The 23,056-nt window shown below is 43.0% G+C and overlaps 1 protein-coding gene across 1 annotated transcript; it reads left to right on the top strand.

The window, feature by feature from the left end:
- Positions 1 to 1,720: 1,720 nt before the first annotated feature.
- PRPH2 (peripherin 2) lies at positions 1,721 to 11,792 on the top strand. The gene is made up of 3 exons (XM_051615941.1): positions 1,721 to 2,930; positions 5,622 to 5,868; positions 11,417 to 11,792. Exons 1-3 carry the CDS (start codon positions 2,350 to 2,352, stop codon positions 11,651 to 11,653), a joined length of 1,065 nt encoding a protein of 354 aa, XP_051471901.1. The 5' UTR covers positions 1,721 to 2,349; the 3' UTR covers positions 11,654 to 11,792.
- The last annotated feature ends 11,264 nt before the right edge of the window (positions 11,793 to 23,056 follow it).

Genomic DNA, 23,056 nt, shown 5'->3' with positions numbered 1-23,056 from the left:
CTGCCCCCTTACCTCGTACTTCCCATCAGGCTCTTCCCACCTCTAGTGACTGGGGCCTTTTTTCTACACAGCTTTCCTGTTAGAGCCATCAGATCTGCACAAGAGAGCTCACAGCCTGTGCTGTACCAAAAAGCCAATTTCATCACATACAAGGAAAGAAATTAATAGCAAGAAGAAAAAAATAATCTGTGCAACTTGAGGAATTTCAGCATTTCCATTCACATAATGATCTGATTTATCTGACTTACTTGAGGATCCATATGTTGAGATGTTTTCCAGCAGTAATGACTATTGTGAACCTTTTGTAAGCTCCTCTCAATTCGCAACATATTTATTTCCTATCTCTGCAAGTACCAACATTGATTTGTAACTCTTGTTCTTTCACTAATGAACGCTACAGCCTAAGCATCACAGTAATGCAAATAAAATAATGAGCATCTCAAGGGTCAAAGAAAAACTGTATGTTCTGAACACATTACGCACACTGTGAATAAGGATGGCTGAAATGCTACTCACCCTTCACCTCCAAGGGCAGCAGCAATGCTAACAGTCAGACCTATTTTAGGAAGACCCCGGGTACCAGCTACTCTCCAAGTCCCTGCAATAGCACCTGGATGGGCCAGGAAAGGTCCATCACAAAAAAAGCTTTTATTAGAGCAGGAAAAAGAGGCAGCTTAATAACCCTTGTACTTACTGAAGAGGCCTCCAGCATTCCAGGATCTCAAGCAGTAGCTAAGCAGCACCCAAGGTACCACCACACAGCAGCAGATCACCAAAAGGCTGTTTTTCAGTGCTTTTAAAAAAAGCTATTATTTTCCACACTTACCTTTCTCCAGCATATGTCCCCACCTTTTCCCCTTGCCCCGGGGTTGGCACGCCATGCTACAGGCAGCCACTAGAGGCTGCCCCCAGGGCACTCCCCAGCCAGCAGTAGCAGCAGCAGCAGCAGGAGGTGGAATGAGGTGGGGTCCTGGGGCTGCTCCTTTCTCACCTGCCACATTTGCACCCACACCCTCACACACCTGCAGGTTAATTTTGCATTGCTTGAGGTTGCCTGAGGTTAAGATTGGTGTTGCTGTGGCAGGTGGGGAGTCAGCACAGGGCATCCCCCATAGCTCTGAACCTCTTCAGGCCGAGGAGGGAGCAGGAGGTGATATTTCAAAGCAAGTAAAACTCCTGAAGAGTTTTTCCTCTGGAAAGAGTGAAAGCCCAGCATCCGTGTTTGCCTGAAATGGCTGTGCAGCATAAGGAGGAAGGCCACCACCAAAGGAGTGCTTGCATCCTTCCCTTTCATCCTGCTACAGTGAGAAAGCAGAGCCAGGCTGCAGGTCCCTTGGCAGACCCTAAGGACTCAGGGATCCCTTGTACTGGCTAGTGACCATGGTCTGAGGGTCCCTCACCAGCTGCTGGGTCCGGTTCATCCCTGCTGTAGGGTGCCAGCTCTCCTCAGGCAGCCCTGCTCCCTTCCCTGGCCCCGTGGTTGTCCAGGAAGCTGCTCACAGCAGCTTGCTTTTTATTTAAGCATCTCTAGATTTCAGCCCAGGGTTTATTTATTGAGTTTCTCTGAACTTTTCCTTTCTCCTTCCCTCCTGCCAAAGCCAAGGAATGGTACAAGCCCTGGATGTAAATAGAAAATGCCAATCTTGGGTTTTATAGGTCACTGTAAACTACACGTTTATCTGCTTCCAGAACAGATAAGCCATGGAATGTCACCTCAGGTCAACACAGAAGGTTAAGAACTAGAAAGGTAGTTTTGGCTGTAGGTGTGAATAAATCAGGATCATGTAAGGGAAGTATATTTCTGTATTTGAACAGCCTTTTTTAACCTTGAAGCTCTCTTCCTTTTTCTCAAAGGATCCATATTCTTCTGGCAGCAAAGTTCTTTTTATCTCCCTGGATTTTCATACTCTGCCCAGCAGCCTATCAGAAGAAAGCACAAATCTACTAACTAGTAAAATGAGGGATTATTTCCACTCATCTGTTGACAGACATTTCTCCAAATTGGATCAACTGATTGAAGGTATTAGAATGACGTCTTGCAGATCCAGATCAAATCATTTGAAACCTTGAGACTCTTTCTCCTTTGCTTGGAAGGAACCACCAGAAATAGTTGTAGGTGCTAATTGCCCATTATTCTCACTAATGTGAATTTGTTAATTGGGATCCTTGAATATTTTACTTGCTTGAAGCCTGACCAGAGGAGCTCAAGATGGAAGGACTGTGCAGTGTCTCACTTCCCACCGTGCCCTTTGGGGTCTCTTCCAATGCCTGAATGGTTCTTCCTCGAGTTGCTTACGCTGAGAAGAGGGGTCCAGGCTGCAAAATCTTCCAACATCTCACATTAGGAAGATGGCAATGCTGAAAGTCAAATTCAATCAGAAGAAACGGGTAAAACTAGCGCAGGGACTATGGCTCATGAACTGGTTTTCAGTGTTTGCTGGAATCCTTGTTTTTAGCATGGGATTATTCCTCAAAATTGAACTCCGGAAGCGAAGCGAAGTGATGGACAATTCTGAAAGCCACTTTGTGCCCAATTCTTTGATAGTGATGGGTATATTATCCTGCGCCTTCAATGGTTTTGCTGGCAAAATTTGTCACGATTCTCTGGATCCCACTAAATTTGCCAAGTGGAAGCCTTTGCTGAAACCTTACATGGCACTATGCTTCTTCTTTAACACACTCATTTTCTTCGTTGCTCTGATTTGCTTTCTCATGCGGGGCTCTCTGGACAGCACGCTGGCCCAGGGGCTCAAGAATGGCATGAAGTTCTACCGGGACACAGACACCCCTGGAAGATGCTTCATGAAGAAGACCATCGACATGCTCCAAATTGAGTTCAAATGCTGTGGGAACAACGGCTTCAAAGATTGGTTTGAAATTCAGTGGATCAGCAACAGGTATCTGGACTTCAGCTCCAAGGAAGTGAAAGAGTAAGTGATTTAGTGGGGTTTGTATTGCGTAGTATCGTTATTTGATGAGTATTATACTAAACAGGCCCTGACTGGAGAATGTTTTGTACAAAATTGTGGGGTTTTTTCTCTGCTCTTGCTTAGTAAGCAACCCAAATTACCAGCTAGATTGCTTCCTCCCCTGACAAATTCCTCTGACGTCCAGGCCATCAAATATAAAGCACCAAAATATAATTCTTACCCTTACTCAGTGCAATATAAACAGACTTAAAATAATATTTTTACTGTCTTTTACCTCTTTATAAACTCATTACATTGAGCCATACATACCTTCTCTCAAAATCAACAGAAAATTATTCCCTAAAGCTGATTTCAATGCAACTTACTAAGTTCCTAAAAAAAGACTTCCCTGGGTAGGTACTGTTGTTACCACTCTTAAAACTCCACTTTACATACTGGCAATTTGTCAGTCTCATGGAAACAAATAGGAACAGTATTGCTTCACAATAACTCATATGTCTTAAGATTTAGAACTGTGTTTTTCTGTTCACTCAATGTATTGCTTTAGCACTGTGATAATATTGAGAGTCAACCCTCGTTGACATTCCTAGCTTTATACAGTGTCCCTTGTAGCCAGACACATTTTAAGTTCTCTCGTGTACAAAAATATGTTCAATACACATGCTCGTGCCTAAATTTTTATACCTGACATAAAAACAGCACTGGTTTCCTCTGTACAAACCAGGACAGTTTGTTGACCAGAAAAAACCTCAATGGCTCTGATGTCAGTGCCCAAAGAGACAGTAATCTCAAAATCAGGTTAGGTGCTGTAAGCTCAAGTAAAAAATAAACACAAGAACAAATGAACTCTTGAAATTAAAAAATGAGCAGTGAGCATAAATACCCACAACCTTTTAAAAATTAAGCATCAAAGGAAGAGGTCTTTATACAGAATTCTTTTGGAACATCATTCGTTAATGTTCATACTCTGGTTGCACAAATGGTCTTGTAAACTGGAAGCAATCTGTCCTTTAAATATACTGCCTGTGTTAAAAATGTCTGAAGTAGTTTTGAAAAAAGCTTTGTGTATCTCTTGGGATCCCAGCCTGACTGTGCAAATGATATTTCACTTGTGTGTCTCTCTGCGTATTTTTTTGACTTGTTGGGTGGTCTGATTGCTTTTGCAGTTCTGAACTAGGACTTTATAGTGAAAACTGTTACAGGCTTAACCTATTGCACTGCACGGTTGTAACAAATACATTTTCTACTTAATAAGGGAGTATTTGCACTGCCAAGGTATGCCCATGGGTATAAATAACTCCTTGAAACCATAGTAAGTTCACCTTGCCAGCATTATATGGAGATTTGAGAGCTGTAACTTAATCCAGCAGCAGTGGAAGGGCAAAGCACAGCAGGAAAACGAGGTTATATTGTCCTTAATAAATGATGCCTTCTTTGGCACCAAGACTCATAGCAATTTCTTTATACTACTGAGGCAGGAAATAGGGTATTAAAAATCCATAAATGGATGTTAATGAGTGAATTAAAGGTTTGAACTACGTGGTGGTGCACTATCTCGTTTCACATTCCTGGTGGGATATTCTTGACTCTTTGAAGTCAATAGCAAAGTTCTCCTTGATTCCAGGAAGGGTCGGAGCCCATCCCCTGCAATGTGATTTTTCTGTTATTTGTAAATTGAAGAGTTGATCCAATCCCTCTGAAACTGGCAGAGCATTTGCACATCAATTGGAATTAGGCCAAACTTGGAACACACTTTACGTCTAGAGATACAGCCTCAAATGCATTTGACATTTATTATATTTAGCTTATGACTGCAAAGTGGAATTTTGCTTCACCAGGCTGCTGCAATCACCTAACTTTAAAATATCCATATAGAAAGCTGCAAGAGACTCTGAATTTTTTTCTGCTTTCTAGACCACTGGGATTCTCCCTTCTGTCACTTTCTAAGCAAAATGCCATTTGTGGGAGTTGCAGTCCTCTTACTATAGTCTTCTTTTGCAGTGTCAGTGGAACTGTTTGTCTTCTAAGTATCTCTCAACCTAAACATCTCATAAGACACCAGACTAAATGGCTGTTTATGGAGAGTAACCACAGTCTCAAATGAGCAGTAGTTGGGGACCTCCTGCCAGGACAATTTTTTCAACAACCTTTTGCTGAAGTATTTTAATTACTGACTACTTTCCCCTAGCCAAGAATAAATGCATAACCCCTGCCTGGAGCTATTATAATCAACAAGAAGCTATTAGGTTTGCTGGATCAACAGTCTAGCTGGATATGATGGGTCCTAAGGTGGCTGTGGGTCCTTTTCCAAGCTCGGGTCACCTCCAGTGGTCCTTTCTACTATGACTATGTTGTGGTAACTCTTTTTCTGACTTCCCCTCCTGAAATTTCTCTCTACCATTTACTTTCATAAAAATTAATATCTTTGAAGAAGTGACCCAAGAGGGCGTGTTTCCATCCTGAAGAGTTAATTATAGTCTCAGTGTAGCCTTGACATAGGAAAGGATTTTAGAGAGGAAAAACACTGAGGACAAACACTGCTAACTGAACAGGGAATACTGAGAAATGGCAGTGTCAGGATGCACGGTGGAAAATCTGCATTGCCTTTGCTTTCCTTCTTCATGCAACTTTGCTCTGATATAGCTTTATGTGTGTGTGTGCACTCATGCTTCCTTCTGCCCTTGCTCATAGTCGGATCAAAAGCAACGTGGATGGGAGGTACTTGGTGGATGGTGTCCCCTTCAGCTGCTGCAACCCCAGCTCCCCGAGACCCTGTATCCAGTACCAGGTCACCAACAACTCGGCTCACTACAGCTATGACTACCAAACAGAGGAGCTCAACCTCTGGCTCCGGGGCTGTCGGGAAGCCCTCCTGCACTACTACAGCAGCATGATGAGCTCCATGGGTGCCGTCGTCCTTCTTGTCTGGCTTTTTGAGGTAACCCTCTCCCCTCCTGCCCTGCTTTGCTCAAGTGCCAGCTCTGGAGGGGCAGGGTGTTCTTCAGCTCAGACTTTCAAGTTTAAATTCAGATCTAATTAAAATAGATCATCTGCCAACGTTCTTTGGCTATGAAAACAACTAATAGTGATGATCTGAGTAAGGCCTGAGTGGTCCCAGGCTGGAGGCACAGCTGGGAAACATGAGGGGGGTTAGATTACAGACCCCCCTTTCAAAGCAAGGGGCCAAAGTCTCAATTATCCCACAGCAAGAGGGAACAAGGGACCAATTTTCTGCCAAATGCAGGGTGCTGAGCAGAGAAGAGCATGGGACAGCTCAGCTGTCCAAATGCATTAATTTTATATGTGTTACCATTAGCGAGGAATGAAAAGCACACAAAGCAGCGCATTAGAAAGAGACAGCAACAATTTGTGGAACAAAAAGTGCAGTTAAGGGGTTTCTGTGCTAATGAAAATGAGACCTAGAGCTATGCACAGTGTCCAGCTTCAGGGCAGCATTTGGCTTAAATGCTTCATCAGCTCCTTTAATGGTTTTGGTCACAAAAAGTGGTTTAGGTGAAGCAGACAGATTAGTTTTCTTTTATTCTGCTTCCCCAACTACCATGTGTACACAAACAGCTGCCGATTGTGCCCAAGTGCAGGTGTTTGTGGGCACCATAACCCGGAGCACAGCTTTGCTGCTAAGATACAGCTCATTTGATGCGAGGAGAACGTGTCCTTCTGCCCCTGGGAGATGGCTGGCTTTCCAGCCAGGGCATTTAGTCACTACTAATACGCAGGGAGCGTGGGCTGGCAGCGGCACGGGGGCCGGCGCGTGTGGAGAGGCAGGACTGGGTGGGATGGCAAACAGGGAGGGTGCAGCTCACTGTGCAACACTGAGTGTGGCAGATCCTTCCTAACCCCTGAAACGCTGCTGAAAATGGTGATGCCTCTTTTAAATGATTCAGCCAGGTTTTTAAAAATTTAAATAAATGCAAATTAAAGTTTAAAAAAAAGCAAAACAAAACGTTGTATTTTGATACAAGTACTGGCCAACATCCTTCCAGGAATGAAGACAGTCTTTAGAAAATAAATACTTTATTAATCTGTGAACAGAAAAAATACCATGAAGTTGCTTCATGTTGTGTTATTTTAAAGATACTCCTTGTACTACTGGTACTACCTCCTTGTAGCACTGTTATTCTGGTGAGAAAAGAAAGAAAAGCTCATGTCTCAAACCAAGTTCAAATCAGGCGTTCTTGAAGAGAGGGGAATTTCAGCTGTAAATGAAAATCAGAAGGAAATGCAAAATCTCAGGGGAAAATGCACAGAAATACTAATGTTAGTTGTGAAAAATCATGACTGGGAACCTGTAACATATCTCTGCTGTCTTGTAGGAGATTAATGACAATGACACGTTAATACTAATAGCAGCGATAAAAATACAGTATTTTATTTCTAACTCTTCACAGTACACCCAGCTAATACTTTCCATCTGTGGTGTAATGAGAAATAAGATCTTATAATTTTTTTCCTTCATCTTTTTTAAAAGAAAAGGTGAGATTTTTCTCAGGTAATCAGAGGACTCTCAGGGCAAAGCTTTAAAGAAATAGCTACACCAGGGGAGGTTTAGGCTGGACATTAGGAATATTTTTCTCTGACAGGGTTTTCAGGCATTAGAACAGGCTGCCCAGAGAGGTGGTTTTGTTTACACAACATCCCTGGATGTGTTTACAAGTTGTAGAGATGTGTTGCTTGGGGGTAAAGTTTAAGGGTGAACAGGCTAGAGTAGAGTTAAAGGTTGGACTTGATGATCTTAAAGGTCTTTTCCAACCTAAATTATTCTATGATTTGGATTATATTAATTTGCTCTCCTGAATATTTATGATTTGCCTGTTATTCTACCATTAAAGGGTCCAGATTTGGGTCTCAAACTCCCTCTGCATTTAAGACAAACTTTGAAGGGAGGAAGCTAAGCAGGAAGCAGATGTTACTCTAGCCGCCCTTGAAATATAACCACTTTCTTTAAATTGCAGTCAGGGTAGGAAACAATTTATTCTGAGTAGGAAAACAGCAGAGGTCCCAACTCCTGGTATTGACCTGTGGGAAGTGGGACAGAGCTCAGAGGGAAACACTAATCATAACTGTTACTTTGAGCTGTAGAAAAAGGTAACGTGTCAAATGGGTGTAGGGACCTCAGGGAAGACCATTTAGGTTTAGGGTTTGTATATTAGGTGCAAGGAAGAATTAAACCCTATTTTTAAGCAGTAAAACTTCTATTGGAAAAAAAATGCAGCATGTTGTATTTTCTGGAATTGTGTTATTATTGTGCACACGCTACATTTACTAGCAAAAGCTATAGGCTTCCCAGGAGTGACAACCCATCATGAGGGTGACAAAAAAAGATCACACCCTGCTCTAGCTAAGCCGCCTCAGGCTAAACCCTTGCAAACAGATGGGCTTCACTGCAGAAGGTCAAGCAGAGCAAGCCTGGATGTCATCTTGACCTGCCCAAGATAGCGAAGAGGAAATGGGGGGTTAAACGGTGCCCTGAACAGGGCATTTCAGAAGGAAAGAAGGTCAGCGGCTGGTTCCTGAGATGCTCCAGGTCCTTCACCTGTATAAACACGTAGGCCACAGCTACTGCAATGGCTGAGACCCTGAGATTTATTTCACATGTCGTTCCACAGAGAGAGCCCAGCTCTGAGCTCCAGGCAGTGGGAACCCAGGAGAGCAATGAGACATGAGCAGGAGGTGCATTGCACATCATGTACTGGGGAGTAAACTCTCAGATGCATTCAACACTAGGAGTGAACTTCTGATAACCTTTAACCAGTCCACAGGCAACAGGTGAACTAGGACCCTCCAGAAGGACACAGTTTGCTCTCCTGGTGCAGATCAAGGGGCTGAGCTTGCTGTGGTGCAGGGGGATGCACCAGCCCAGCCTGGCTAAACCCACCCAGCCCTGGAGAAACCTTGTGGCCTTGTTCTTTCTGCCACTTTACAGTTGCTGTAAAATTACAAGGGTTTTCATGACAGTTTGTCTATTGGGCAGGGGTAATAATCACCCAGTGAGACTGGACTAGCTTTGGCACCCCGATGCCCAGGCCTTCTCTGCTGAATTGTGATTAAGCACAGATCTATGACCAAGAGCCACAAACTGGTTGAGGTTAGAAGGGACTCTGGTGGTCATCTAGTCCAACCCCTCCTGCCCAAGTGGAGTCACATGGAGTAATTTGACAGATAATTGTCTTCAACTTTCTGGACTGTCTTCTCATCCAGCAGAGAAGGCAGGCTCAGGTCAGGGAAGGAGAGGAGAGCCCAAATATTTTGTACTGCTTTTAGCAAATCTCAACCCATGACCCAAAACGTTTCTGATCAAGTTATTTAAGAAAATTAAGTCTTCAACAGAGAGAAGTTGTCACAGAATCTCATTTGAGGGCACATCATCTGCTCCCTTCTGCACAAGCATCTTCCTATGTTAAAGCATAACCATATTTAATGACTTAGAGCCATCCAGAAAGCCTGTAAGTACAGCTAATTTTGTTGTCAAATAGTGGGACTTAGTAACGCAGTCACCAAAAAAAGCTGCTGCTGCTGACACACAGTGTGGTAGCACAAGTAGAGGGCAATATGGGGGCCATCTTTTGCATCCAGTCTTACTAATCTTTATATGCAACAGACAGTAATAGGAAAGATATTAGCCCCATGACTGAAAGCAGCGAAACAGGGGCTCAGGTTGAAAGGAAAATGTACAAATCTTTATATCCCAAGATTAGTATGATGTAAAGGTCACCTCTTGTGACCTTTATAAGATATTGTTTCAACTTAATTCATCATAGTATTGGGTAGCTCCACAACAAAATGAGACAATTTCCAGATGCAGGGCCATTAGAACCTTCTTTGAGCACCAAAGTGGTGCAAGTCATGTATTCTTATGGTGAACAGGATGAAAATTTGCCTTTGGATTTGGAAGTATTTGACAAAGTTTGTTTGTTTGACCTATGTTTTTCCCTTTCTGGTCTTGAGTGAAGGCATCAACATCTGAAAATGTTGAGCTTAACCAATGGTTACTTTTTAGTCTTCCAAGAATTTGAAGACACTGTTCATACACAAGCAGGATGGCCAGGGAAGATAGGCTAATGAATGGACTACAGAAGCTCATGTCTGAGCAGTCCCATGAGTCCAAAAAATAGATGTGAATTTTGCAATTGGCCACACTATGTGGTTGAATCTCAACTTCAAATCCGTCCAGCTGTCCAATGCTGTAATCCTGCATGACAGTTTGCAAGCTTCCTCCACCTCAACCACCCCAACAGCAAGCAGCACCTCTCAGGACTGGGGCAGCTTTCCGTGGGCCTCAGCTGTGCCATCAAGTAAGCAACACACAGGGGTGCCTACCTGATTAACCATTAGGCTTTAGGAAAACCAGAGATAATCACTTCCATGGGAATTTGAATAGGGTAACAGAGGCATCATACTTCCCTTACAGAACAGATCCTATGAGGTTGTGAACAGCAATAAGTAGTCTTGATCTTAGTTTTACCTCACACACAAAAGACTAAGCTAGTCTTTTGCTCCCCTGTCCTGACCACCTACTCTTCCACCTCATCAAGCTGGCTCTTCTGAATGCTGCCATTTCTTTCTTTCTCTGCTTCACAGATCAACCCCTTTTCTTCATAAGCACCACAACGGCGGAAGTTAGATTGTTGTGAATGCTGTCAGAAGGCAGGAGACTGGCTAAAAACATCCTGGAGACAGGCTTGGGGTGTTGCTGGTGTCAGGGGTGTTACACCAGCATAGAACAGCAGAAAGAGTCTCATTCAGGGCTGCTGGGACTTGTAAGGATTTAGTCAGAAACATAAATCTGTTTTAGATGGAACCAGCAAGACACAGATCACCTCCTGCCTTGGTTGCCTTATTTGCACATACCTATATGAAAACAAGACCAGAATTTGAAGCAGACAAACTGATGGCTCAAATCCTAATGCTGCTCTGTTTGGCACAGATGCTGATTCATTAATACATCCTTGATCAGATTCATATACTTGCCAAACATATTAACATGCAGTAAAAATGTTTAGGGTTAAAATGAAGTGGATCAAAGCAGAGCACGTTGTTGCACATACCTCCAACTTTATGTAGAGCTACTGCACAGGAGCAAAGATTTCATTAAAATCTCTCTCAGGAGATGTCTACCCCGTGGGGGGTTCATGGAAGGCACCTTCTGGACATGGCCACACAAAGCTGCTGTTCCCTTCATAAACTGATGCACGCGCTCATTGCTTACCAACCGTCACACTCCCCGAGGCACCGGCTGATCTCAGACCTCCCCCCTCACTGCTCCTACTTGTGACGGAGCATTTTCCTCCTGCCAGCTCCCCAGGATCTCCTCCCTTGCAGAGGATTTCTGCAGCCCTTTAGCTGTATCCGTTTGGTGCCCTTAGCATTTTGTTCACGCTGTCAGCCCGGCAGAGGGTGGCAAAGACGTAGATAAGGGTGTAAAGGTTTGCCTGATGCTCTCTTGTCTTTTCCATCGCTTGGTGCAGATATCCGTGATGGTCGGCTTGCGTCTTCTGCACACCTCTCTGGAGAGCATTGCAAACCCTGAAGACCCTGAATGCGAAAGCGAAGGCTGGATCCTGGAGAACAGCCTGAAGGACACTTTGAAGTCCGCGCTGGAGAGTTTGAAAAAGATTGGTAAGTTCAATCAGGTGGAAGCAGATGCCGAAGGGGCCGGAGGAGAGGAAGGTGGGAAGACACAAACCGTCGCAACAGTCAGTTGAGCTTCTAATCGATACGGACTTTTTATCAGAGAGGAAGAAAAAAAAAAAACTGAGAATTGTGAATATCTGAGTTTTAAAAGCTATGTATCAACCATCAGAATACACATTTCTACTCATGGGGTTTTTTTGTATGTGGGAGTATACAACGTAAGTGCACCCTGGGATAATACAATTATCCACAGTGTGAGTATGACATGTTAATAACTTTTGGGGAAATGACCCCACTAGGACTTGCAATATTCATGTGTTCCCTTATCAGGGACAGTTAGTTTATTAAGAAAAATATATGTAAATTTTTTTAAAGTTAAATTGCTGGCATCATGCAGTGATCCATACCATCTTATTTTGAAACTAAAAATGGAATTTGAAAAGTTAATTTCATTTTTTTTGCTCAAGTTGTTTTATCTGCGTACTTCATGTACCTCGGCTTTTAAAGACAAACACATTGGTTTTCTGGGGAGTAACATGCTAGAAGTCAAAGGAAGAAGGATTTCCAGAATTGTATATAACTTAGTATACAGGTGTTTTGACAAACCTCTCATATAATGTGTTTTTTGTTTATGTGCTAAGCGATGGTGTTTTCTGCTGTATTCTTAAGATGTACATAGAACAAAACGCACTCATGCTGAGAATTTACATACTAAGCAAAAATTGTAATGTAACAAAGCAGCACAAATATAATGAAAACCACACTAAGGTAAGATTTGGGGTTTGTTTCTTGGGGTGGTATTTTCAAGCCAGTATATCCTGAACGAGTGTATCATAGACTTCTGCTTCACCTTGTATTTAAACAAGCAGAAGCTCAGAAGATACCTCGCGTAGTAGCTGGCATCAGCGCTACTTAGAACTAACATTTAAAATGTTTTCCAGGGTCCTAGCAAATGAATACCATTCATCTGCAAGTACTTCAAGCCTCAAACTCTGAGGCCAGGGAAAAGTAAGTTTAAATCAGGCCCTAGTGTGCAAGTTTTTCTAAGTTTTATTTTTCCTTATCAGTGATGGGATACCCTTCATTATGTGTCTGAGTCAAAGAGAAGGCACATTTTGCATATGCTGCATCTCTCCAAACATAGCTGGAGGACCCTTTTCTCATACACAAAGATGGAATAAAACATGGAAAGAGTTTGCTGTGGTTCCTGGCCTCTAGTAAGGGAACACAGCATCATCATTTTATCTGCAGCTGCCAGGTATATTCAGCTGCAGGGGAAGAAACCTAAGAGAGCAAATCCCAACCCTACCTCCACAAACAATTGCAGACATCTCAGTCCCTCAGCTAGGAGTCAGGCACCACACCTATTTTTACCCTGGCTGTGCAAAACCTCTGCTTCTCTTCAGTGCACCTGGGAGAGTTTTCTCAGCAGATTCCTCCCACCTGGCTTTCAAACAAAGCGATGTCTGCAGCTGCCGAACCATTGCACAGCCTGTGAGTTTTCATTCTCAGTTACTTGTGCACTTGCCCCAGCAGCACTCACCTCCCCCAGCTTTTGTTCAAACTCCTCTTAGGATGGACAGACAGACCAGTTCACAGCAGGACAAGCAGGAACATGCACATACATCAAGCTGTTGTCTGCACCTCAGTGGCCAGGCTGTTTCAGGACATCTGCACACCAGGGTTGATTTTGATAGGTTTTTGTGGCATCCTTTCACTTTCCCAAAGCTGGTCAAAGCTTTTAACTTTAGTTACAATAATTATTTTAGCTACAGTAATGAATTGAAAAGTCAACTCTGTACTTTTGTGCATATGACTGGCCAGAACAAGGGCACTAATGTAAAATCTTGGTAACCCAAGATATGAATACAGGCTGGGGAAGGTCATGCTTCAGAGCAGCCCTGTGGAAAAGGACCTGGGGGTACTAGGGGATCAAAAGCTGGACATGAGCCACCAATGTGCAGTTGCAGCCCAGAAGGCCAACTCCATCCTGGGCTGTATCAAAAGAAGTGTGGCCAGGAGATTGAGGGAGGTGATTCTGCCCCTCTACTCTGCCCTGGTGAGACCTCCCCGAGAATACTGTGTCCAGCTCTGGTGCCCCCAGCACAAGAAAGATGTGGACCTGTTGGAACGTGTCCAGAGAAGGGCCACGAAAATGATCCGAGGGCTGGAGCACCTCTCTTATGAGGACAGGCTGAGAAAGTTGGGGTGGTTCAGTCTGAAGAAGAGAAGGCTCCAGGGGGACCTCATAATGGCCTTCCAGTACTTAAAGGGCACCTGCAGGAAAGCAGGGGAGGGTCTTTTTACAGGGGCTTGCAGTGAGAGGACAAGGGGTAATGGTTTTAAGCTGAAAGAAGAGAGATTTAGGTTAGAGATCAGGCGTAAATTCTTCAGTGTAAGGGTGGTGAGACACTGGAACAGGCTGCCCAGAGATGGTGTGGGGGCTCCATCCCTGGAGGTGTTCAAGGACAGGTTGGATGGGGCTCCGAGCAGCCTGTTCTAGTGGAAGGTGTCCCTGCCCATGCAGGGGAGTTGGAACTTGGTCTTTAAGGTCCCTTCCAACTCAAAAAATTCCGTGATTCTGAAAAGCCAACTTGCTATTCACCACAGCCTATCATCTCTTGCTTTGCTGAGGGACACTCTGCATGGCAGAACCGTACAAACCAGACCAACTCCTTCCTTCTCAGTAAGACATTGCTTCGGCCAGCAGCTCCCCTCAGCTGGTCTGCTGGAGAAGAACAGGGTAGGAGATGGCGCACGATGTGGCCACATGTATCAGAGAAGAGCATTTCAGAGGAGTCACATACAGATAGGAACTGCATTAGAGGGAATAACTACAGTTTTTCCTTGTGAGGCTTCAGTGTGCTGGGATCTATACTGGTTACTGGACTAGACACCTGAGTTTTCAAAGAGATCTAGATTTACTGCTGCCCTAGAAATATGGCTTAGACCATTGCTTTAGACAGGACTCTCCAATTATTTGTGGGCTCTATTTTATTTTCAGTCTATTGCTATAGCAACACAACAAATCATCAAATTATTCTTTCAACGCCACATTGGAGAAGCCAGGTCCTAGAGCAAGGGTCTCATGGTCTTAGGCAGGTAGAAAGACCACCTGATTTATGAAGCAAAGTACTGGAATAAGGGTTTCATGCAAATAAAATCATGTAGTTTGTATGTTAATGCTGTCTAAAATAAAGCCTCCTGGTTAATGAAGATCTATGTAACATCTTATGACTACTACCAGATTGTTACATGACTGCTTTGTAAAATATTACATGTAATATATCATTTGTCCAATCTTAAATATACTTTCTTGTGACCTCGCAACTGCTGTTCTAGATAAAGATATCTCTGCTGCCTGCAAATGTAAATGTAGGTATTGTGTAGGTATTAAAAATTATGTTAATAGTAAAGATCTCTTTAAAGAAAATGTTTAAATATATATAATTTAATACAGATTTATTTAATTTACATTTTTGCTTCTGAATTCATTTTTTTGGACCCATTTTATGTGCTGCTATGGTTGGGAAGCTTTCCTCCCCTCTCTATAATGCTCTGAGAGAAAGCAAACCTTTCTCTTCTCATCGGCCCAGCTAAGCTCAGGATGTGCTAACAGACCCCCACATCACTCGCCTCTTACTAGGAATAGAATTTGCTGGACCCTTTTAGTAGCACCCTCTTGTAGTACATAGGAATTACAACATCTTCATGGGCCTTAGCTTCTACACTTGCTCAACAAGTGAAACCACCAGCATCCTCACGTTCTTTGATGATCAGCCAAACTGTGCCTATAACCCCCCCCCCCCCCATTTAAATCTAACTTGCAACACACAGCATTGTTGCTATTTTAAATTCATGGCTAGAGCTCACTTAGCCAAATCTGCCTGCAGCAATCCAACAACTTCCAAAGCTGTGCCCTGATTTTCAAACTAATAAACTTCAGAAGGATGTGAACTTAATTCATACAAAACCAGGCCACTTCTTTTTAGGTACCTCTATATGGATCACGGGCTTAAAACCAAATATCCGATCTGAGAGCCAGCCCAAGGCCTCAAAGTGCCAACTTCTAAGAAATATTATTTGCATTTGAAAATAAATTACCAAAAGTGCACTATTTTACAGGTGACATTTATTTGAAGGGACACAGAACATTCACTTAAGTGCTTTAAAGGAGGAAATATAAACAGCTTCCTTAAAGCTATTAGTTCCTAAGTAGCCTTAATACAATTGATAAGATTAGCCTCCCTGCATTACATGAGCTTGGACATTTTGTAATACCAGCCAAATGCAAGTGTGCAGCTTAGCAAAGAGCATGGGAATGCTATATTGGGCTCGGAGGCACCGTGCACTTCCAGCTTAATGGTCAGGGAAGATTTTCAAGGCTGGTGCAAAGAAAAAGGGATTCCACTAAAACAGTTACTTATTTTTACCTGACCTGTTTGTTTCGTAAGAAAATCAAACACTGCTCATAACATAATCAGTGTAAAATGGGGACAGATCACAAATGCTTATTAAAAAAAATAAATAAATAAAGAGCATTATTAGAGATTAGTTAATTAAGAGATAAGGCCAGAAAAATAGAATGGTACCATGTGGTAACAGTCCCCTGCTGGGAGCTGAAGGCTTAGGCACATTTATTTTTGGTAACAGGAATGCAGCTATGTCAACAAAATCTGAAGTAGTCTGTATGTGAAACCTTTTCTTCTTTATATCAGAGCCATAGTGTTCAGTGACTGCTTGAGACACTGAACTATAAAACACCTCTCTCAAAGCACCTGTGATAGCTGACCCCATGTCATTTTACAGGTATTACTGAATTTTGGTCCAAAGCACATTTGTGAGGTGGGAAAGCTGGTGGAAACTGTGGCCTGGAGCTTAGCTTTGTGGGCACAAACTCTGTAGCACCCTTCCCCAGGGAGCACAACCCTGTTTTGCAGCTTCCCCCGCACATGCGATGCTGGAGATAGGGCTAAGCAGGGCTCCCACCTCCCATCCCCCTGGCACCTTCTAAAGCAATGCACACAGAACAATTCTTCCTAAATTAACCTGTTTCTACCAAAAAAGAAGGATAGGCCATAAATAAGAGTCAACTATTAAGTTTGTTATGAGATGCATTTCCACAGTTTGTTCTCAAAGCCAATTTTTCCAGAGCAAAGGGTAGTGTGGTGTCGTGGTTTGGGCCCACCATGACAACAAAGAAACAGCCACATGGCCACTCACTCAACTCCCCCCCTGCCAGTAAAATCCAAGTCCACTGGCCAAGTTCACCTCTTCTGGGGTAAACATTCCACCTTCAGGGAATGTTCCACCACGTTCCTCCACAAGTGCAGGGGGACAGCTGACATCTCACCATGGGTTGCAGGGAAACTTCTGCTTGGGCACCTTCTTCCCCTTCTTCCTCACCAACCACCAGCACAGCTCTCGTTCCCCAGCGCAGCTCTTCTCTCCCCAAGTGCTTCTCTGCTCAGCTCTTACCTCAGTTCTTTTGTATGTTAATTGCTGAGGCGCATCTATTGTCCCTCTAATGGCTCCTTGGCTGGGTATGGAGCAGGGGGAGCTTCTCAGCCTCTTACCGGAGCCACTCCTGGGGCCCTATCCCTGCTATCAAAAAACCCACCAAACCAAACCAGAACATGTGGGAATCAGAGTTGCCAGACAACCTAAGCAGACTAAGGTCCAAGGGACAGGTCTGCAGCCTATTGTCTGAGGAAGCCACGCTGCTTCACTAGGCAGCCAAGCCACCATTCCCAGAAAAAGCAGGGTCAAGAATTCCAAATCCCCAAAGAAACAGGGCAGACACAGACAGGTGAAACTCTGTAAGACACGATGCCAGATGGGGGTGGAGAGATGAAAGGAGACCAAAGCAGTAAGTCTGAGGCACACAATTCCCCAGACTGACAGTCTTGTTAAGAGGGTGAAAATGAGTTTTAATTCTTGAAAAAAAGACCATATTAAAAAAAAAAAAAAAAAAAAGACCATTTGAAATACGCGATGATACAAAATTTAACAGCTGCATCAAAGAACCATCATCCCTCCCTGCTGGAGACACAGCAAGGCCCCCCCTCCAGCCAGGCAGTAACATCAGCACCCTCAAAATGGAAGGAGATTGATTACTGGGTTCCTCTTTTCCAGGACATGCATAGTCCCCAAATGCAGTTCTCCTTTTAAGAATGCCTTTTTGCTTTCCCAGCCACCCAAGTAACATGTTCAGCTCTGCCTCAGACACAGGCTTTTTCAAAGGGGTGTGATTTCTCCCATTTACACCTGTGTTTTCTGACACAAATAAGACTAAGGTTAAAGATGAAAAAAAACCCAACAAAACAACAAACAAAACCACAGGTGGAAAATACAAACAAGGACAAGGCAAATTCACAAGTTCATATTAATTAATCTTTCATTAATGATATAAATCAATCAAGAGCAGAAGTGACATTGATCCTGTAATGTTTCTGTAGGCATATTTTAAATAAATTATGACAGCATTTCTTGATTTCATGCCAGAATTATGAATGTAATTAGGTCATAAAATTTACATTTAATCTCTACTTGTCTAGGTGTCTTTAAATTTTATAGTACTTCAGATTATTCTTGAGATTGGTAATGTTAACAGAGGATTAAATTTACTTCTGGAAGTATTTTATCCAGGAAGAGACTCACAATAGTGTATCTAGATTTCAAATAATTTCTACTGTAGCATGTGAAACAAAATTACTCTGTCCCCTCCCTCTCTGCAAGCTGGTGCTCAACCAGGTGTGGTGGTCATGCAAGTACATACACCCAGAGCCCTATACACTCCTCAGGTATTTCACAATGAGGTCTCTGCCACTGCCAAGTCCAGTGAAGTGGATCGTGAAGCCCTGGGAGCAGGAAACAACCCCGTCCTTCTTCCGTCACTACCAGCACAGACCTGGTAAACAGCACACACCTCAGTATCCATGCCTGGAGCAGGGCTTCCCTCCCAGAGCACGTGTTATGCCCCAGTGCAATGAAGCAACCATGTTTGCTCTTGGGTTTGCTGTCTTAGATGGATGTGACACCTTTCAACACCTGTGTAAATTTCAACCATTTCAAATGTTACCCACACTAAAGTGTTTTATTTAAGTATCTCACATGTTGATATAAACAGCAGTTACCCCCTTGCCTCCCAGCTGAACAGTGTGCTTCTGCATGCTCCAAGTGCCACTTGTGTTGCTATCACATAGCCTTTATCTCTCCAATAAATAAAAAAACACTCAAAATTTCTTATTATCAGCTCCATGCTGTTCAAGCAGATAGTAGAGAGAGAGTACTTCAAGCCTACACTGAGTATACAGAAGAAAAAAATGCAACATGAAGTACTTTGTTTCAGAGTTCATGCAATCTTCTGAGCTTTCAGCTATTACAGCATTTTTTTATGAGCTACCAAGGCATGGTAAGATGCTTTGGAAGAATTCAGACTACACAGATGAGATGCCTGACTAGTTCAACAGTATTAAATGAATGCCCAACAATTACTTTAGATTATTTTTTTTTCTTCTAATGTAATTTGTGCCAATTTGCACATTCATTCCAAAAGACTGATACAATCATTGCAGGAAAAGACAGGCTCCTTGGAACTGTATTCATGGGCAGAAAACATTAACCATCTATGCAGGCATCTGTGGTGAGAGGACACCAGTGAATTACATCAGTGAACAGATTGCTGATGCCTTAGCTATTTTTATATAACCTTTCCTCTGATTTATTAACACCCTTTAGCATCCTCCATGTTTAGAGCACTGCAAGTACAGAAATACATTCCATGCATTATTCCTCAAAATACGTGATTGATTTCAAATCAACACCTTGGTTTTACAAGTCACTAAAACATCCCACAGTGGTATTCACAGATGCCATCACTAACCTGAGCTCAGGTCTCCCACCCTGCCTAGAGCAGACTAGCCAGTCTGGCTTTCCTTCCAGGATCTTACGCAAAACACAAGCTGGAAAACTAACCACCTCTGAGTTCATGTTGTCTGGAAAGAGACTGTGAAAATATATATCCACAAACTGATTAAAAAGTAACATTTAATCATTGCTGTCATGGAGACAACAGTCAGTACTTGCCATTTCTTGGGTCCTACTCCTGGCACTCTGGTGAAACTCCTCATGCTCTTCCTCTTCTTTTTTCACCAGGAGTGTATGATGAATCTCTTAATCAAGACATAAGGGTATAAGATTTGGGCATCTAATGTTTGTGTGCCAGGAGAGGGGGAAAGGTGGCAGAAACAGCAGGATATGAGACAAAATACGACACCACAGTTAATGCTGAATGGAAATAGATATATAGATATATATAAACTTTCCAAAAAGCCAGTTTGCCATCACCAACCAAGGGGTCCAAAGAAAGGATGTGGCAGCCACTGTCCTCTGTGACACACAGTCCAGGGCAGACCTCGCACACACACACACCTCTGTGCCTGTGGGTGTAAGGGTGGAGGTGCATACACTGAACTTAGAATATTAAATAAAATAAAAACAACATGCCCTTCCATAAGGTCTCAAGCTGAAATAACAGGATGTTTTAGTATGAGCCTTCCATCTATCACCATAAATACTTGGCCACTTCTTTGTGCCAGCTGGTGGTAAATTGTACTGAACAAGCATGGAAACACTCCCTGCGTGATCAGAGGGTTACAGCAAACAATGAATGTGTCACATTCACAAGCTCCTGCTTCATAAATATCTGAACTATTCTACTGTATCTTATGTTCCTATATCATCCTGTAATATTTAACAAAATATGTATTTACTAGTAGCAGGTAAAAATAATAATATTGACAAAACTAGCTTCTTATAGTTACATAGGACTCACACCTACATTAGCAATCAGACCTTGAGCTGATTCTCCCAGATCAGAATCAGGAATTCCTGTTTCTCCTGACCACTATTAGCCTTGGAATAATATAAATAATAAAACCTTCTCTCCTTCTTACTGGAAAAAGCTGCCTATGAGTCTGAAGAGCACAGCTCTGTGGGACTTTCAGTCAGGCCTTGTGCTTTTCAATGAATCGATTCCCAGAGCCTGATCTGGGGGAAAGCACTGATCAGGAGCCTCAGTCCAGTCTGGGATCCCCAACCATCCACATAACATAAGAGTTTTTCATTGTGCCTTACCCAGCAGTTCAAACTTCCACCACAGCAAACCCCCAAGTGTGTGTGGGTGCCCAAATGGGCACTGCCAGCTGGCAGCAAGGAGAGGCAGCGAGGCCCCAGCTCCTCCTCGACATGCCTCCGTGCTTCAGAGCTGCCTGCCCTCTCGCTGCAGTCCAGCAGCCAACTCTAGTTATCCCGGGCTGACGGCAATGATCTTCAAATCAGTCACTGCTGGTTCCCAAACCAAGAAATGACACTCCAACAAGCTGAAGCCACTAACTGGTAACTAGAACTTATCAGCAACTAGAAATTAAAATGTGCTATCCACACACAACTTTCCTCAGGCACTAAAACCACAGGAACTTTGCCTCAACATAGCCCAAAAGGAGAAGCCAACTCTACTACTTCTCATTCTTCTAAACTTTAAAATCCTGTAAGAAATAAACCTGAGTTCACACTAAGGAGAGACATTTCCCTAAAGACAATGTGTCTCTAAGACTTCCCATCACTGGTAAGCAACCTTTCCTTGTGCCTGCCCATGAAGATATGCTGAAGCAGTACCATACAACCTGACCCAGCTATGCAGGGAAAGCAGACAGCCAGCTGGTGATGTTAGCTCTGTATGCAGAGGTGTGGTTGGCAAGCTCCCTGGCTGTCACTGCTCCACAGAAGGCAAGCCTTGATAACAACTGCATCCAGTGTTTTTCCCATTAAATCTCTAAACCTCTCCATACAGGGAGAGGACTCTGGGACACCCACCACACAGAGCTGAGGAACTGAACAGAGACTTTGCCTGAACATCGTGCAAAAGGAAAAGCCAAGTCTATTCCTTCCCACTCTTCTAAACTTCTAAATCCTGCAAGAAAAAAACCTAAATTCACAGTAAGGAGACATATCCCTAAAGACAACTTCTACTAATGGTAGTGGATGTCTCCCTAAGGAAGTTTTGCTTTAATGCCAGTTAAGATATGAAGAGCACAATCCCATTCCCACCAGCTAAGAGTCCTGCCTCACCAAGAGCAGAACAGGTTGCAGTACGAAAACATGAAGATCAGAAGATTTACAGAAGCCCCAAAGGCCAACCCAGTGTCTCTTGCTTCTATCACAGATAGCCTCCCTATCCTGGTTATACACAAAATCATAGAAGTGTCGTGTTAGTTTATTAAAGGCCTATTCCTCTTTTGCTTCTTGGTAAGTAAAAGTTGCTGTAAAAACCACTTTCTATGTACAGTTGATGTCTCTCTTTAGAAAAAAAAAACGTTCAATACGGTTTCAGACAACATCCTCATAATCAATTTGGGGAGATGTAGACTAGACTGCAAGGCAGACAGAAACTTGGCAGGATTTTCAGGCTCAGAGGGCAGCTATGAACAGTTGGACACCAACCAGTTACAAGTGGCATTGCCCAGAGGCTCTTATTCAAGCCAAAACTTTAATACTGTCATATATTAAACTCAATAATATGTCATATATTCAATAACCAATGAACTCGACAGTGGGGTGGAAGCAGAGAGCAACTACTTCTTGCCAAAGGCAATTCCTAGAACAGATCAGAGAAGGGGAGGCAGACTGCATACTCAGTTGGATCATCACAGTCCTCTGCTATGAAAGGATGGGAGATGCAACTCCCTCCTTGTGCCATTTAATCTTCCAGAAAGGAAGATAGCTAGGATTTTGTGCTGCAGCTACTGTCACACTAAGTTGACCATACAACTTCTCCACTACACGTTCACAAGTAGTAGAGAGAATTATCACAGCAATATAGCTTCTGAACAAAACACCAGGTCATTTAGCAGAAAACAAAATGCACTTAAATGAGATAACAGGGCTGGAGCTTGGGAGTAAAAGAACAGAAGGTCTGTGTGGCCACGTTTGTGGAGTAAGAAATAGAGCCTCCTATGGCAGACTGGGGCAAGTACAAAACTGTATCTTGAAGCACGAACAGAGTATAAAATACTACAGCTGTGAATCTCAACCCTCATCCCTTTATAAAATACAATTTATAATCCTTTAAGAAGATGATTAGACTTTTTGGTAGAGGTCAAGAAAGGTTTAGCTGACTGAAGCAAATGACGCTAATAATATAATCATCTTACATTTTTAGCCAGGGAATTGCAGATATTGCACATCCAAGTACTTGTTAGCCTGTGATTAACAAGGTGACACACTTGAAGGAAAAAGCTCAGCAAAATTCTAACAACAAAATTTTGTAAGCAGCAAAAGCATTTATTTGATGCTTTCAGCATTGTTTTGTTTCCTGTTGAGATGGTTTCTGGTTTGGGGATGTTGCAGCTTTTTGTTGTGGATTTTTCTCCCCCCCCAACACATAATTGTAGATTGTACACGTAATCCACAAA

The sequence above is a fragment of the Apus apus genome, chromosome 3 (genome assembly GCF_020740795.1).
Source record: "Apus apus isolate bApuApu2 chromosome 3, bApuApu2.pri.cur, whole genome shotgun sequence".
NCBI lineage: Eukaryota > Metazoa > Chordata > Aves > Apodiformes > Apodidae > Apus > Apus apus.
The sequence above is the reverse complement of the archived record's forward strand: the minus strand, read 5'-3'. Positions and strand labels throughout refer to the sequence as shown.